Source organism: Nicotiana tabacum, chromosome 24, assembly GCF_000715075.1.
Source record: "Nicotiana tabacum cultivar K326 chromosome 24, ASM71507v2, whole genome shotgun sequence".
Lineage (NCBI taxonomy): Eukaryota > Viridiplantae > Streptophyta > Magnoliopsida > Solanales > Solanaceae > Nicotiana > Nicotiana tabacum.
In genome coordinates, this window is record NC_134103.1 from 81,267,895 (window position 1) to 81,285,790 (window position 17,896).

Consider the following 17,896-nt stretch of genomic DNA (forward strand, 5'->3'; position numbering starts at 1 on the left):
AGCTCATACTTGACCTTGCTTAGATCCTCCTTTAGGATTGTTACCTGCTCATCCCTTTTTGTATAACACATCTTTCATTTTTCCTACATTTTTTTCTAAAGTAAGTTGTGTGTGATCAGCTCTCTTTTCATCTGTTCCAAATTTCAGTTTTAGATTTTAAGATCTAAGCTCTAGAACAATTCTTGATGTGGTGATCAGTCTTTCCACACTTATAGTAGCCATCATTAGTTTTCTTCTCAAGAGCTTTTGACTTGTTATAGCTTCTACTTCTTGAAGAACCCTTTTCCTCTCCTAAGGTACTTCTTGAAGTCCTTGGTGATCATATCCATTTCATCATCTTCCAGATTAGAATCTTCAGTGAGTCTGAGTGCCAAGCTCATTTTCTTCTTAGGCACATCCATCTTTATGGTTTGTCTCCTAAGTTCATAAGCAGTGAGATTTTAAATTAATTCATCCAGTGAGAGAGTGACAATATATTTTGATTCCTGAATGGCAGTGATTTTTCTCTCCAAAGTGATAGGAAAACCGTAGTTAGTATCTTCTCGACTCTATCTTCTTCAGGAATAATCCTTCCAAGAGATTTTAGCTTATTTGTCAGTGTAGTAAATCTTGTGTACATTTCTTGAATGGTTTCTCCTTCCTTCATAGCAAAGTTCTCATACTGAGAGTACAGTAGAGTTCCTCTGGATCTCTTCACCTGAGGTGTTCCTTCGTGAGCCACTTGCAGTGTGTCCCAAATTTGCTTAGTAGTGGTAAAACTTTGGATTCTGTTGTACTCATCTAGACCAAGTCCACAAATAAGCCATTTCTTGGCTTTAGCATTTTTCTCCCACCTATTCAAGTCCTCAGTAGTGCAGTCAACTCTTGTCTTTATTGGCACATATACTCCTTCAATATTTTTCTTCAAGGTAGCCAGTGCACCATCGGTGACAATGTCCCATAGTTCATAATCCTCTCCTATAATGTGATCTCTCATCCTGTTTTTCCACCAAGAGTAGTACTGGCCATTAAAGAGTGGTGGCCTAGCAGTGGATTGCCCTTCCTAATTTCTAGGTGGTGCACTCATGTTGATCTTCTCCTAAGGTGTATGCCTATTCAAGGATAACCTGCTTTGATACCAATTGATGTTTTATACTTCAATGCCACCCAAGAGCGGGGGAGGGTGATTTGTGTGGTGTCCATTTTTTCAAGTGCACAGATTATAGAAGGACTTAATTCTTCTATGTGTTCCTTATACTACTGTTGCGGGAATAGTAAATGCGGAAAGTAAAGAACAAAAGTATTTTTATGTGGAAAACACCCAGCTCAAAAGATAAAAAAACCATTACCTACTACTCAGTGGGATTTTTCCAACATTTCACTAAATAACTGAGCCAAATTAGCATTTACAAAACTCTTTGTAAACCTAAGGATTACCTCTAATCCCGTTGTGGCAACCGACCTCTAAATGTTGCGACAATTTCAAGTTAACTCTAACTTGAATATAATACTTAGAGTACCTAATACAATTGCTTCTAGATAAAGCTGAAAGATACAACTTGAAACACCTACTACAATGAAACTAGAAGAAAAGACAGACACTTGGAACTGATTCTTCTATCCGGTTCATATAGCTTCAGGTTCTCACACTTGAATCACACAAGAATTGCTTGTAAAATTCCTTGCTATTTTTCTCTCAACTCACGTTTACCTTTAGCGTTTGTGTGTTCCTATAAAATGAGAACATCCTGTAATTTATAGAGTTAGTGGAATATGAAATAACTAGAGTTCCAATGTTATACTCTTCCTTGGTGGAAGAGTTCTAGTTATCTTCAACTTCTAACTCCTCCCTTATCTAGGATAGAGTTCTCTCGAGTAAGGTATCCTTCTCCTTATCACTTATGCAACCTTTTCATTCAGGAGATATCAGATATATCCACTTAAGCTTATATCCTTCATGTGGCTGCCTTGTGCTCGAATTCTGCCCGTGTTTGTGTTCACTTTGTATGGACCTGGTTCATGCTTGAGTTCCTTTGTCAATCATCAAAACAAACTTCACATGGACCAATAGTTGTACGTTCGTCATAAATGCTAGCCTGGTTCTTTAACGACCTGACTGGACGTTTTAAACATTTATGCTCCTTCCAACTATTTAAAGTCTCGAATAACTTTCTACGAGGTATTATGACTTGTGTGAATTGTTGGTTTTGGTTTTAAGGTATTTCAGAGTTAGGTTGGAAGAATGAAGTTTCATGTTGGAAGCTTAAGTTGAAATAGTTGACCGGATATTGACTTATGTGTTAACAACCTCGGAATTTAGTTCTGATGATTGTAATAGCTCCGTATGGTAATTTTGGACTTAGGAGCGTATACGAAAACTTATTTGGAGGTCCATAGTAGAATTAGCTTGAAATGCCGAAAGTTGAATTTTGGGAAGTTTGACCGGGGGGGGGGTCGACTTTTTGATATCGAGGTCGAAATCCGATTATGGAAATTTGAATAGCTTCATTATGTCATTTATGACTTGTGTGCAAAATTTAAAGTTATTCCGGATTGATTTGATGTATTTCGGCACAAGATATAGAATTTGAAAGTTCAAAGTTCATTATGCTTGAATTGAGGTGTGATTCATAGTTTTAGCGTTATTTGATATGATTTGAGGCCTCGAGTAGGTCCGTGTTATGTTATAGAATTGGTTGAGGTCCCGAGGGGTTTGGGTGTATTTTTGGATCATTGGTCGAGAGATTTATAAAGTTAAGAAATTTGGGAGTTTGTCCATGGTCAATATCGGGTCAAGACGACCTCTTTTTAGTGTTTTGAGTTCGCAAGCAGGTCCATAGTATGTTTTATGATTAAAATTCATATATGGTTTGTGTACGGGAGGTTCCGGATGAGTTTCAGGATGAGTTTTGAGCAAGTCCGGGCATTTCGGCACTCTAATATTGTTCTGGCACTTTCGGGGACGCGGATCGCGCATTTTTGGGCACTGAGGCGAAGGAGGGACGCGGACCGCGCATTTTTGGGCGCTGAGGCGAAGGAGGGATGCGGACAGCAGCAGAATTTCATGGCCGCGCTCAAATTTTTGCGGACCGCGCAATTCTGTCCGCGACCGCGCTCCAGGAAGTTCTGCAGATCCGCTAGTCCGACTTCGGAAGCCTATATCTTTTGATTTATAAGGAATTTTGAGATGATTCAAAAACAAAAGTTGTAGCTTTTCGTGTTTAGTTTCCAGAAAGGCAAAGAAGTCATCATGTGGATATATGAAGAGAGAGTTATGGCCAAAATACTAAAGCCTGGTAGTGCAGCCCTAATAATTTCGCGGCCGCACCATTTTTACGCCACCGCGGAACTTGGGGCGTGGCCGCGCTTGGAATTTCGCTGACCGCGAAATTGGAGTTCAGAGGATGTACTATATATCCGAGGTTTAGGTTATTATTTCACATTTTGGACCTAGGGAGCTCGGTTTGTAGCAATTTTTTATGGGTGTTCAAGAAATTCATCGGGGTAAGTGATTCTAACTCGAATTCGGTTAATATACATGAATATATCAATAATTTCATCATCTAATTATTACTTTGATGTGGAAATTTGGGAAAAATTGTAGAAACTTCATAAAATGAATTTTTGAGATTTGAACACCTATTCGGAGTCGGATTTGAGTGAAATTAGTATGGTTGAACTCGTAATTGGATGGGTTATCGGATTTTGTGAGTTTCGTTGGATTCCGAGATATGAGCCCCACGGGTGATTTTTGGGGCAAAATTTTGGATTTTTGTAAAAATATTAGTATTTTGATATGGTATTAATTCCTATAAATTTTGTGGGCTGAATCAAATTAATTATGACTAGATTCGAGCCGTTTGGAAGTTGATACGCGCAGAGTGGAATTGGTGGAGCATTGCTTAGCTTGCTCGACATTGGATTTGGCTTGTTCGAGGTAAGTAACTCTTCTAATCTTGGAGTTGAGGGTATGAACCATGAATATATGTATTTCGTGAATTGTTGGGAGGTGACGCACATGCTAGGTGACTGGCGTGTGGGCGTGCACTATAGAAATTGTGACATAATTATTTATGTGGAATTTTGTAGTTAAATGATCTTGGTATTTTTCATGCGATTTTTTGAGTTAAAAAAATTGAGTTGAAAAGCATATTAAAAATCATGCTGAGGCTATGTGACAGTATTATTGGGACCCACAGAGGTCATATTTTTGTGAATTATTTATTTTGAATTGAAAATTCATACTCAGTCATATTCATTTCATTACATATCATATCTCAGTCTCTGTTATTATTTATTGATAAATCATATTATCATTTTGGGCAATTTTCATGATATTGTAAGCCGATGAGAGAGAGACTAGAGAGATTGATGACTGAGGGAGGCCGAGAGCCTGATTGTGAGGATATTTTTGGGATCGGGCTGCACGCCGCAGCAGGTCATGTTGGCTTTATATATATTATACTATTGCACGTGAGTTGGACGTGCAACACGTGAGTTGGCCGTGCGGATCCATATATTATACTATTGTACGTGAGTTGGCCATGCGGATCCAGATATTATTATAGCACGTGAATTGTCCGTGCAGCACGTGAGTTGCCCGTGCTTATAGCGCTTGGGCTGTTGGAGCCCCTCATGAGTCTGTACACACCCCCAGTGAGCGTAGTCGACTATAAACAGGGATCGGGCTGCATGCCGCAACAGGTATTGTATAGCACTGAGTGATTGACTGTGCTGAGCATAGTGAGAGAGAATGTGAGACAGTGAGATTGAGTACTCTGAGAGTGTGAGTACATGAGTACAATCTATGAGATACATTGCATTGACATGCACACATGACATATATGCATAGAGATGTGTTTTCCTTATGCTGTACGGTATCACATTATTCATAATTTCTCACACATGTTTACAGATGGGCATAGTGGTGCATTTGTTTTACACTGGTTATCTGGAAAGAAAATGAGACATTTTATTTATTATTGAAAGGATTTTAGAAAAATTACTGTTTTCAAACTTATTCATATTTTTGGTGACTTCGGTAAACGATTTGGGTTTTCACTGATGTACTTGAAGGGCAGAACTATTTTCAGAAGTCACGATTTAGTTGAGCATTTATTCTTTGAGTTACTTCTCGTATTACTTGTTTTATATTGTTATGAACTATTGTGGGTTATGGAAGTTGGACTCTGACCTTGGTACAAGCTCATCACTACTTTCAACCTTAGGTTAAGTTTGTCACTTACTCAGTACATGGGATCGGTTGTACTGATACTATACTTCTGCACATTGCGCGCAGATATTGGCTGTCGTTGTTGCTGTGTTCGATGGTTGCCAGATTTGAAGATGTACCTGCGTTCCGGTTGTTGTTGCCTCTTGTTCATGGTAGCCTTAGATTCATGAAAACTCGGTTTATGTACTTTTCAAAGAGATGATGTATTATTTCATACCAGCTTTGTATACTCTATTCTTAGAAGTTCATGATTTGTACTATCAGTTCTTGGGGAAATGTAATGGTTTCATATATTTTCTTTAATAATTGTCTTGTTAAATTATATTGGAATTGGATAGTGAATAATTGGCTTACCTAATGAGTTGAATTAAGTGCCATCACGACTAGTTGAATTTTGGGTCGTGACAAGTTCAAACAATCACTTAGGTTGCTGAAAAATAAAAGATCATTTGTGAGTTGCTGTAAACTAAAGTAAACAAATTCAATAAAACGTGATTCAAATGCACAACTAGAAAGAAATTATCTCGTTGGTTTGACTGAAACCTGGCCAATAATGTTTATAATTACTACTAAAGCTAGTGAATAATAACCACTGTTGAAATATGCATGTGAGTATGTGACACAATAGGTTAGGCGTATGAGACTGAGTCACAGGTTAAATTTTATAATACAATTCATGATCCACGAGATTTAAATCGTGATGATGTTTCAGGGTGGCGAAATGAAAAGTATCAGTTTTTGTTAGACTAGTATAGTAGCACGTTTAGTACACAGATTTGGAAAATGTTCTCCACTTCTAATTATCTTATTAGTCCTTCTTGAAGCAATAACGTGGGGGAAACTTTCAGAAATAGACCCCAACTACCATGCATAGTCCCAAACGAAAAACATAGGCCTAACTAAGCGTGTAACTACAATATTAGTTACGGTTCGTACGAATTCAGTAGTTTTTGCTTAGATAAAAAAAGGACAGTTCGGTACACTAAGCTCCTGCTATGCGCGGGTTCAGGGAAGGATCGGACCACAAAGATCTATTGTGCACAGCCTTACCCTTCATTTCAGCAAGAGACTGTTTCCATGGCTCAAACACGTGACCTCCTGGTCACATGGCAGCAACTTTACCAGTAACTTAGACACTATATTTTATTTGTATTTGGAAATTCATAAAATAAATATAATATTTAATTTTGAACGCAGTAACTAAAACGATCTATGAATTCATAAAATATGTTTAAATCTTCTATATATAATAAAAGGAGAGGCAAAAGGACAATATTAAGACAAGTGGCATAACCACAAAAAGCCAAGAGGCATTAGGGCAAAACAAACTACCTTTTTCTTTGAATTAACAAAATAAGATATCTTATAATTAACTATTATATATATATATATATATATATATATATATATATATATATATATATATATATATATATATATATATATATATATATATAATCTCATTCAAATTGGGGAGTAGTTTCAAGTTGAAATTTTAAAATTATTTTAAATCTATATCTTATATAATAAAAGGAGAGGCAAAAGCAAAATATTAAGACAAGTGGCATAACCACAAAAAGTCAAGTGGCATTAGGACAAAACACACTACCTTTCTAACTAAAAAACCTTTTGAATTTTAAATTTTGAATTAATTGTTTGGTTACTCTATTTATTTGAATTAATAAATAACATATCTTATAATTAGTTGTAATAAAAAAACGAATATATATATATATATATATATATATATATATATATATATATATATATATATATATATATATATATATATATATATATCCCATTCAAATTGGGGAGTAGTTTCAAGTTGAAGTTTTAAAATTATTTTAAAATAAAAAAACAAAAATAAGAAAAAATAAAATTAGAGGTAAAAGCACAATATTAAGACAAGTGGCATAACCACAAAAAGCCAAGTGGCATTAGGACAAAACAAACTACCTTTCTAACTAAAAAACCTTTTGAATTTTAAATTTTGAATTAATTGGTTGGTTACTCTATTTATTTGAATTAATAAATAAGATATCTTATAATCAGTTATAGTGCATTCAAATTGGGGAGTAGTTTCAAGTTGAAGTTTTAAAATTATTTTAAAATAAAAAAACAAAAATAAGAAAAAATAAAATTATATATAATCTATATATAATAAAAGGAGAGGCAAAACACAATATTAAGACAAGTGGCATAACCACAAAATGCCAAATGGCATTAGGCCAAAACAAACTACCTTTCTAACTAAAAAACCTTTTAAATTTTAAATTTTGAATTAATTGGTTGGTTACTCTATTTATTTGAATTAATAAATAAGATATCTTATAATTAGCTGTAATAACAAAGCGAATATATATATATCCCTTTCAAATTGGGGAGTAGTTTCAAGTTGAAGTTTTAAAATTATTTTAAAATAAAAAAACAAAAATAAGTAAAATTAAATTATCTATAATAAAAAATTGCCAATTACTGCGAACAATTGAATAAACTTTAAAATACAAAAAATATTTCAAGAGTAATAAAATATACGATAAAATATTAAACAAAGTAATAAGCTAATAAAATTTTTTATTAACAATGTAATAATCTAAAAATTGGATACTATAATAAAGATAAATATAGAACAAAAAAGTTATTCGATAACTATATAAGTTCCTTTAATTTGATAGTGATTTTATTATTAGGTATATCGTATTGACAAATAAGATAAAAATTGAAACTTATTAAAGCGTTACGATCTAATGTTCAAACAAGCCCGATCACAATTTAATTAAATTAATATTTTTTTAATATTGACCGCGCATCGAGCAGGTACGACTACTAGTATTTGATTCTGCCTCTGAAATTAATTCATATCCCGTTAGGTGCTTGATTGTGCTTTTTTATCTACCAAAATGGTCCTGAGCAATGTGTATATGGTCGAAATAGATTTCGGCCTTCGTATGATTGATCGGGGTCGAAACATAATGGATCAAAGAAAGACTTCATAATATCGAGATGGGTTCCGAAGGTGGTACAAACAAGCTTCAGATTTCGGGTATAGATCGAACACCGAGTTCGAAGTCATTATCGAGCTCGGGTCCGAAACGAACTATAATGAGATGATTCCGAGCTTAAGGGGCAGAGGACAATCAGGATCGAGTCTGAATCATCACCTGATCCAGAGTCCACATCGAGTTCTAGAAGTGACACCGACCAGCACCGAGGCCGACTGAGCTCGAGCTCACAGACAAAAACCGTTGCGAACACACTAAGGGAGAGAATCTCGGCGGAAATTATGAAAAAACTGATTTATCATGGGTTCTCCACTATATATATTTAATTATATCTAAAGTAGGATCCTCCACTATAAAGAGGATGGCTACATATCTGTAGATGGCAGTTTTTTAGCTTACATTATAATTCAAGCACCATATTATCCTATATTGAAGAGTTATTCTTTTAAGCTTCATAAATTGATTCAACTTGCTTAGTCCTAAAAATCATCTTCTTTACAACCTTGTTTACTTAGCATTCTTTTCAATCCATATTTGATATTTCTATTTATCCTTAAGATTTATATTAAGCTATACCATATATCCTTAGACTATGTACAAATTCAACTCTATCCGTTTTTCGGGTTAACAGTTTGGCGCTCACCTTGGGGATAAGGATAATAGTGGTTATTTGATACGAATCTACAAAAACATACCGTTTTGCGCTTGTTTCTGAAAGTATCTTGGATTTCGGATTAGCAACGACTAACTACCAATTAAATGGACTCACCTATCGACAACGAAGCCGGTCTTCAGGATGAGAACAATAACTTGACACCCAGTACCGAAAGACCACTTCTCAACGCCGTTGGAGCTCGAATCGAAATGCCGATAGCTATCAATTTGCATGTGGCCATTGAGGCGAACCTACATTCTGAACCCAAAAATAGCATTCATGGCGGCACTCGGTCTGCATCTCGAGATACCCATAACGTCGAGGAAAACGGCATCAGCTTGCGTATGATTTTCGAAATGGTGCAAGCTCAACAGGAAGCAATAGCTTAGTTGCAGAGCCAAACCCAGCTACAGAGCAGGCCGGAGCCCAATCCACCTCGAGAAGCCCACAGAACGGAGCCGACTATAGTAAGGTCAAATGAGCAAGAATTGGGGACTACTCTCGAAATTGCTAAATTACTTGAGGAGCTCACAAAGCGAGTCGAAGCCAACGATAAATAAGTAGAAACATATAACTCTAGGTTCGATCAGATCCCGAGAGCTCCACCAATGATAAAAGAGTTGGATTCCAAAATATTCATGCAAAAACCTTTTCCCTCGAGCGCAGCCCCAAAACCAATCTTACAAAATTCCGTATGCCCGAAATTCCCAAATATAACAGAACGACCGACCCCAACGAGCATGTCACTTCTTACACGTGTGCCATCAAGAGAAATGATTTAGAAGACGTTGAAATCGAATCTGTGTTGTTAAAAACATTTGGAGAGACCCTTTCGAAGGGAGCAATGATTTCGTATCATAACCTACCACCAAATTCCATCGACTCGTTTGCCATGTTAGCTGATTCTTTTGTAAAAGCATACGTCGGCACCATAAAACTCGCAACAAGGAAATCACATCTTTTCAAGGTAAGACAAAAGGATAACGAGATGCTGAGGGAGTTCGTATCTCATTTTCAAATGGAACGAATGGATCTGCCACCAGTCATAGACGATTGGGTTGTTCAGGCTTTCACTCAAGGTTTGAACGAACAAAGTTCGACGGCTTCATGGCGGTTGAAGCATAACCTGATCGAATACCCATCTATAACGTGGGCAGACGTGCACAATCGGTACCAATCAAAAATTAGGGTCGAAGATGATCAGTTGGGGTCGGAACCCGCTACTCGAAGGGATATTAATCGATGACAAGATTCGATTAGGGATCGATACCGACCGTATAACGGAAACCACAGAATTAGTGAATCGAGACATAACCCCGGGAAAAATAACAAAAGAAGTGATCGAGGTCAAGGATCCCGGGGGCTGATGAACAGAGGAAGGTTCGACAGGCCTACCGGATCTAAGGAAGCGCCTCGATTATCGGAGTATAACTTCAGCATAGATGCATCCGCCATCGTGTCGGCTATCGGACGCATCAAAGACAATAAATGGCCTCGACCCATGCAGACTGATCCTGCCTAGAGGAATCCCAATCAAATGTACGAATATCATGGCACCCATGGCCACAGAACTGAAGATTATAGGCAACTAAGAGAGGAAGTAGCCCGTTATTCAACAAAGGTCACCTTCGAGAATTTTTAAGCGATAGGGCGAAGAACCATTTTAAAAATAGGGATTTCAGCAAGAAAAACGAACAAGAAGAACCACAACACGTCATTTACATGATCATCGGCGGCGCCGATACCCCTCAGGGACCCGTGCTTAAATGCACTAAGACATCGATTGTGAGAGAAAAGCAATCTCGAACTCAGGATTACACACCCGTAGGAACTTTGTCCTTCAATGATGAAGATGCAGAAGGAGTCATACAACCTCATAACGATGCACTGGTAATATCCGTACTTATGAATAAAACTAAAGTTAAGCAAGTGTTAATTGATCCAGGTAGCTCAGCCAACATCATTAGATTGAAGGTCGTAGAACATCTCGGTTTACAGGACCAGGTCGTGCCTGCAACCCTGGTTCTAAACGGATTTAATATGGCATGTGAAACCACAAAAGGCGAGATAGTTCTACCAATAAACGTGGTCGGGACCATCCAGAAAATGAAGTTCCACGTAATCGAAGGCAACATGAGGTACAACACCCTTTTTGGAAGGACATAGATCCATAACATGAGAGCTATGCCTTCGACCCTACACGAGGTCCTTAAATTCCCAACATCGAGAGGAGTCAAAACAGTGTACGGAGAACAACCGGCCGCAAGAGAAATATTTGCCGTCGAGGAAGCAAATCCAATATCCTCGCCTTTGCCAGTAAATGGATCGGGCTCAAAAGGAGAACGAGATACCAAATAGCAATCACAAACATCGGTTTTAACCCGGCCAGATAATCAGAAGATCGCTGAAGATGATGATCAAAGGGTCCCTCGATCCTTCGTGGTTCCTGATGATTCCAACGCCACCAAATCAACGATTGAGAAATTTGAGCAAGTCACACTAATCGAGCACTAACCCGAGCAGAAGGTATACCTGGGAACGGGGTTGACCCCCGAACTCAGGAATTTGTTTTTTCAATTTCTTATCGATAACATAGATTGCTTTGCCTGGTCCCATTTAGATATAACATAGATCTCACCGGACATAACGACGCATCGGCTAATCTTGGACCCTAGGTTCAGACCGGTGAAGCAAAAGAGAAGACCCCAGTCTGAGGTAAAGCACACATTCATAAAGGACGAGGTAACAGAACTTCTCAAGATAGGGTCCATTCGGGAGGTGAAATATCCCGAATGGTTAGCCAATGTAGTTGTAGTGCCTAAAAAAGGGAACAAACTTAGAATGTGTGTAGATTATAAGGATTTGAACAAAGCGTGCCCCAAAGATTCCTTTCCGCTGCCCAACATCGACCTCAAAATCGATGCCACAATCGGCCACGAGATCCTTACTTTTCTCGATGCCTATTCCAGGTATAATCAAATCCAAATGAACCTAAAAAACCAGGAAAAGACTTCATTTGTCACCAAATATGGAACATATTGTTATAATGTGATGCCCTTCGGGCTAAAAAATGCAGGAGTTACTTACCAACGCCTAGTAAATAAAATATTCGAGGAATTTATAGGTAAATAAATGGAGGTTTATATTGACGACATGCTAGTTAAGTCCCTGCACGCAAAGGGCCATTTGACCCATTTGCAGGAAACATTCGAGATTTTAAGGAAATACAACATGAAGCTCAACCCCGTAGTGTGCTTTCGGGGTCAGTTCGGGAAAGTTCCTCAGCTTCATGGTGTCAAATCGGGGGATCGAGTTTAACCCTAATAAAATCAAGTCCATCAAAGACATCACCATCGTGGACAGCATAAAAGTCGTACAGAGGCTAACATGATAGATTGCAGCCTTAGGCCGATTCATTTCGAGGTCGTCAGATATAAGTCAAAAATTCTTCTCTCTACTCAAAAAGAAGAATGATTTTGCTTGGATCCCGGAATGCCAATAGGCATTAGAGGAATTAAAATGATATCTATCGAGCCCACCACTTCTTCATACTCCAAAAACAGATAACAAACTTTGCTTGCACTTGGCAATATCGGAAATCACAGTAAGCGGTGTCATAATCGAGAGTACTTGGCAATATCGAGAAGAGCAAGGTACGTAATTTCTCATTTATTATATAAGTCGAACCTTAGGAGAAGCAGAAACTAGATATCTGCACCTAAAATAATTGGCACTGGTAAGCGCCTCTAGAAAGTTAATACCGTACTTTCAATGTCACCCCATATGCTTATTAACCACTTACCATCTTCATAATTTTTTGCACAAGCCCGAACTATCAGGCCGATTGGCCAAATGGGTTATCAAACTCAGTGGGTACGATATCGAATATCAACCCCGTACGACCATCAAGTCTCAAATTTTAGCGGACTTCTTGGCCGATTTCACGCCGACCCTCATACCCGAAGTCGAAAAAGAACTCTTACTAAAATCGAGTTCGTCATCGAGGGTATGAACCCTTTTTATGAACGGGGCTTCGAACGTGTAGGGGTTTGGGCTAGGCATCATTTTAAAGCCACCCACGGGTAACACTATTAGGCAATCTATCAAAACTACTAGGTTGACTAACAACGAAGTCGAGTATGAGGCCATGATTATAGGTCTCGAGCTCGCTAAAAACTTTGGAGCAGAAGCCATTGAAGCCAAGTGTGACTCTTTACTGGTGGTAAATCAAGTAAAAAAAACCTTTGAAGTTAGAGAAGATAGAATGCAAAGGTATTTGGACAAATTACAGGTAACTTTGCACCATTTCAAGGAATGGACTTCACAACATGTGCCTCGAGAACAAAACAGTGAGGCTGATGCACTTTCAAATTTGGGATCATCAGTCGAGGAAGGCGAGATAAGCTTGAGGACTGTCGTTCGAATCTCGAGATCCGTGATTGAAGAAGGTCATGCTGAGATAAATTCTTTGAACTTAACCTGGGATTGGTGGAATAGGTATATTGAATACTTAAAGAATGGAAAGCTCCCATCGGACCCTAAAAATTTGAGGGCCTTACGAACCAAAGATGGTCGGTTCACATTAACTGCAGATGGAACGCTATACCGAAGGACATTCGATGGACCATTGGCAGTATGCTTTGGTCCAACAGACACCGATTACATCCTTCGTGAGGTGCACAAGGGCACTTGTGGAAATCACTCCGGTTCCGATTCATTAGTGTCACGACCCAAAACTAACCCTATCGTGATGGCGCCTATCGTGGAACTAGGAAAGCCGACTCATTTCCAAAACAAAACGATATTTTCATTTCAAAGGTAAAAACCTCCATTTAAAAAGTTCAAATCAAATAAAAACAGAAGTGCGGAAAAGAAAAGCCCAACATCGGGGTGTCACTAGTCATGAGCAGCTACTATAATCTATCTAACAATATCAAGGCTAACTTAGCCTGAAAAATAGCTAAATACAACTAAAGGAAGATAAGAGGGAGAAGAGCAGGGGCTGTGATCGCCAAACAGCTACCTTACTATCTCCAAGAAAACCTGTAACCCGAACACTCAATAACCGCTACCGTGTCCAGCTACCCTGAATCTGCACACAAGGTGCAGGGATTAACGTGAGTACGCCAACTCAGTAAGTAACAACAATAAATAAAGACTGAGCATTAGTGACGAGCAATAAAGCATATAAAGTTCATATCATGAAATCTCAGTAAATTACAACATGCTTAAAAATCAGTGTTTGAATCAAATCGTCTCGTTTAAACCGGGTTCCAATAAAAATCATTTAAAGATATTTTTCCAACAGTTTTTCAAACAAAGGCTCAGCAAATGTGAGTAAAAATGATGAAATCATAAACAGCCCCTCGGGCAAACCTCACAGTCACTCTTGCCACTCGGGCATACCTCACAATCACTCTTGCCACTCGGGCATTCCTCACAATCACTCTTGCCACTCGGGCATACCTCACAATCACTCAGCACTCGGCACTCGGCACTCGCACTCAGTAGGTACCTCACTGGAGGTGTGTACAGACTCCGGAGGGGCTCCTTCAGTCCAAGCACTATAATCTGCACAGGCAACTCACATGCGATAATAATAAAGTATGTTGCAGGCGGGCAGCCCCGATCCACACTCATCCTCACAAATCAGGCCCTCGGCCTCACTCAGTCACAAGTATGCTGCAGGCGGGCAGCCCCGATCCACACTCATCCTCACAAATCAGGCCCTCGGCCTCACTCAGTCACAAGTATGCTGCAGGCGGGCAGCCCCGATCCACACTCATCCTCACAAATCAGGCCCTCGGCCTCACTCAGTCACAAGTATTTCAAGCCACTCGGGCATTTCAGTAAAATAGGGCATTCGGCCCAAAACATTTATATGCATCAAAATAGAGTCATAAAAACTGAGTTATGCGGTAAACAAGCATAAACATGACTGAGCATAGATTTTACAATCGAAACCAATGAGAGGATGATAAAAAAACAACCCCTGAGGGTCCAAACAACATTGGCGCAAGGCCCAAATATGGCATTCAACCCAATTTACTGAAATTCTTTCTAAAATATATAAGTATCAAATAGTTTCAACAAAGTATGCAACTTTACAGTTGCTACGGGATGGACCAAGTCACAAATCCCCAACAGTGCACGCCCATACGCCCGTCACCTAGCATGTGCGTCACCTCAAAATAATAGAATGATACGAAATCCGAGGTTTCATACCCTCAGGATTAGATTTACAATCATTACTTACCTCAATAAGATGAACCCAACGTCGAGCAAGCTAATCAATACTTAGGAAATTTCCACTCCATGCGTATCCACCTCTGAATGCCTTCTTGTCTCCTCAATTCTATGCTAACGATCCGAAACTGAAATTCACCCCTTAATGATAATACCACGATCTACTATACCTAGAAACTTCAATCTAAAATATCAACATCCATTGGGACCAACATTAGTAACCCATTCCATAGTTTCATTGTATTCATAAATTTTATCGCCAAGATTACCATTCATCTTCTCTCTTATTTTCTCAAAAGTACTATTCATGCCATGAACTAGAGTTTTATAATCCAATCTTTCAACGATTAAAACTTGTAACAAATGCTTCAAATACTTCTAACTACTCATAATAAACGAGTTTGAAGCATTGGAATTACCTCTAGTAGATCAATCTTGAAATATCACAACTTTGGTGATTTTTGTGTTCTTGAGGATTTGATGATGAAATCTTGTATTTGGATGTAAGAATAATGTTAGAAATCATGTATATTGAGTAATAATCAACCCAAAACATCATTAACATCTTACCTTGGTTGATTGGACTTGATTTGAGCTCAAAATCATCCCTTCACCTCAAGAACCCTAACCCCCAAATACTCAAAATATCCCCCTTCCCCGACCTTGTATTTATAGGCCCAGATTTCTGGGTTTCGGATGCGGCCCTGGATGCTTTGCATCCCCACTTCACTCATCTTTGAAGGTCGGATGCGGACCTGGATGCTATGGCAGCACTTCACTGCCAGCCTCTCTTTCGGACGCGACCTCGGATGCTTCGCATCCGCAGGCTCCTCCGCCAGCTTATGGTAATTTGGTCATAACGTGTTGTAGGAATGTCCGAATGACGAACGGTTTGAAGCGTTAGAAACTAGACTCAAAGATCTTTCATTTGATAGGTAATAAACGATATAAAACGTCGTATAATGAGAGTTATGCTCAATGGAATTTAGGTCTTATGGGAACTCACTTGAAACTTTAATCTTATGAAATTTCCAAATAAACCAACAAGTCCTAAGATATCATACAGAGCTATTGGAATCATCAAATTTAAATTTCGAGGTCGTTTACACATAGATCCATATCTGGTCCACTTTTCTAACTTAAATTTCTCAATTATGAGACTAAGTATCTTATTTCACTCCGAGTTCCTTTCGGACCCGAACCAACTAACCCGATACAACTCAACACAGCTGAACAACACATAAATAAGGATATATGGGGAAAATGGGGCTATAACTCTCAGAACGAACGACCGGGTCATAACAATTAGTCTGAAAAATAATCAGGACAGGGTATTATTGGATCGAGATGGGCAAAGATGCAAAGGATTTTGTTCGAAAATATGATAAATGTCGAAGGTTTGCACCAATGATCCATCAGCCCGTAGAGCAACTTCACTCGGTTCTATCCCCATGGCCATTCATGAAATGGGGAATGGATATTGTCGGCCCTCTGCCATCGGCCCCAGGTAAAGCTAAGTTCATTTTATTTATGACTGACTATTTCTCTAAATGGGTTGAAGCACATGCATTCATGAAAGTAAGAGAGAAAGAGGTTATAGACTTTATCTGGGATCATATCGGGATTCCCGCCGAAATAGTGTGTGACAATGGGAAACAGTTTATCGGTAGCAAAGTGACGAAATTCCACGAAGACTACAAAATAAAAAGGATATTATCAACACCGTATCACCCCATTGGGAACGGACAAGCCAAATTAACAAACAAAACTATCATTCAAAACCTAAAGAAGAGGCTGAACGACGCTAATGGAAAATGGAGAGAAATTCTACCCGAAGTTCTTTGGGCATATCGAACAACATCAAAATCTAGTACGGGGCAACCCCGTTCTCCTTAGTATATCGTTCTGAAGCCTTTATTCAAATCGAAGTTGGGGAACCCAGTGCCAGGTTTCGGTATACAATAGAAGAGTCAAATAACGAGGCTATGAACACTAGCCTCGAATTATCGGATGAAAAACGAGAAGCTGCTCTCGTCCAATTGGCCGCCCAAAAGCAGTGAATCGAAAGATACTATAATCGAAGAACCAAGCTTCGCCATTTTAAACTTGGGGATTTAGTTCTAAGGAAGGTCACCCTCAGTACCCGAAATCCAAACGAAGGAAAACTAGGATCGAACTGAGAAGGATCGTATCAGGTTCTCGAATACGTTGGAAAAGGATCATACCAGCTCGATATTATAAACGACAAACAACTACCAAGCAATTGAAATGTGTCGCACCTAAAACAATACTACTGCTAAGGTACGACCCTCCCATATTCGTTTACATTTCGAAACTAACCCCTACAGGAGTCCGATCGGGAGCTAGGATAGATCCTTCAATACGAAACCCTAGGTCTGAAAGCACGCGTTACACTCTTTTTCTCTTAGACCGGTTTTTATCCCAAATGGTTTTTACGGAAAGATTTTTAATGAGGCAACCAGTGATCGTGCTAAACTTAGAAACAATTCGACAGTATCCGAGGCCTCTTTACAATCGACCTCGAATACTGGGGGGGGGGGCATTAGCCCTCAAATATATCAAGTTCTGATGCAAGAAAGTTATTTCGTAACAATAGGGTTCCAATAGGAAAGGTTATAAGAGCCAAATGGTCAAAACGAACCATGCTCATGTAGTTGGCCCGAGCCCTAACGCAAAACATGAACACATGTATAATGACTTGCAAAGGAAGTTCTCTTCTTTACCGATATCTTATATCCAAGAAAAATTCCTCTATTT

General features: G+C 38.7%; 1 protein-coding gene across 1 annotated transcript; it reads right to left on the reverse strand.

The window, feature by feature from the left end:
* Positions 1–445: 445 nt before the first annotated feature.
* LOC142178259 (uncharacterized) lies at positions 446–976 on the reverse strand. The gene has a single exon (XM_075247589.1). It carries the CDS (start codon positions 974–976, stop codon positions 446–448), a length of 531 nt encoding a protein of 176 aa, XP_075103690.1.
* Positions 977–17,896: the final 16,920 nt, after the last annotated feature.

Coding starts and splice junctions, on each gene's coding strand:
- LOC142178259 (XM_075247589.1), bottom strand. CDS start 976: ATGAGAGATCACATTATAGGAGAGGATTATGAACTATGGGACATTGTC.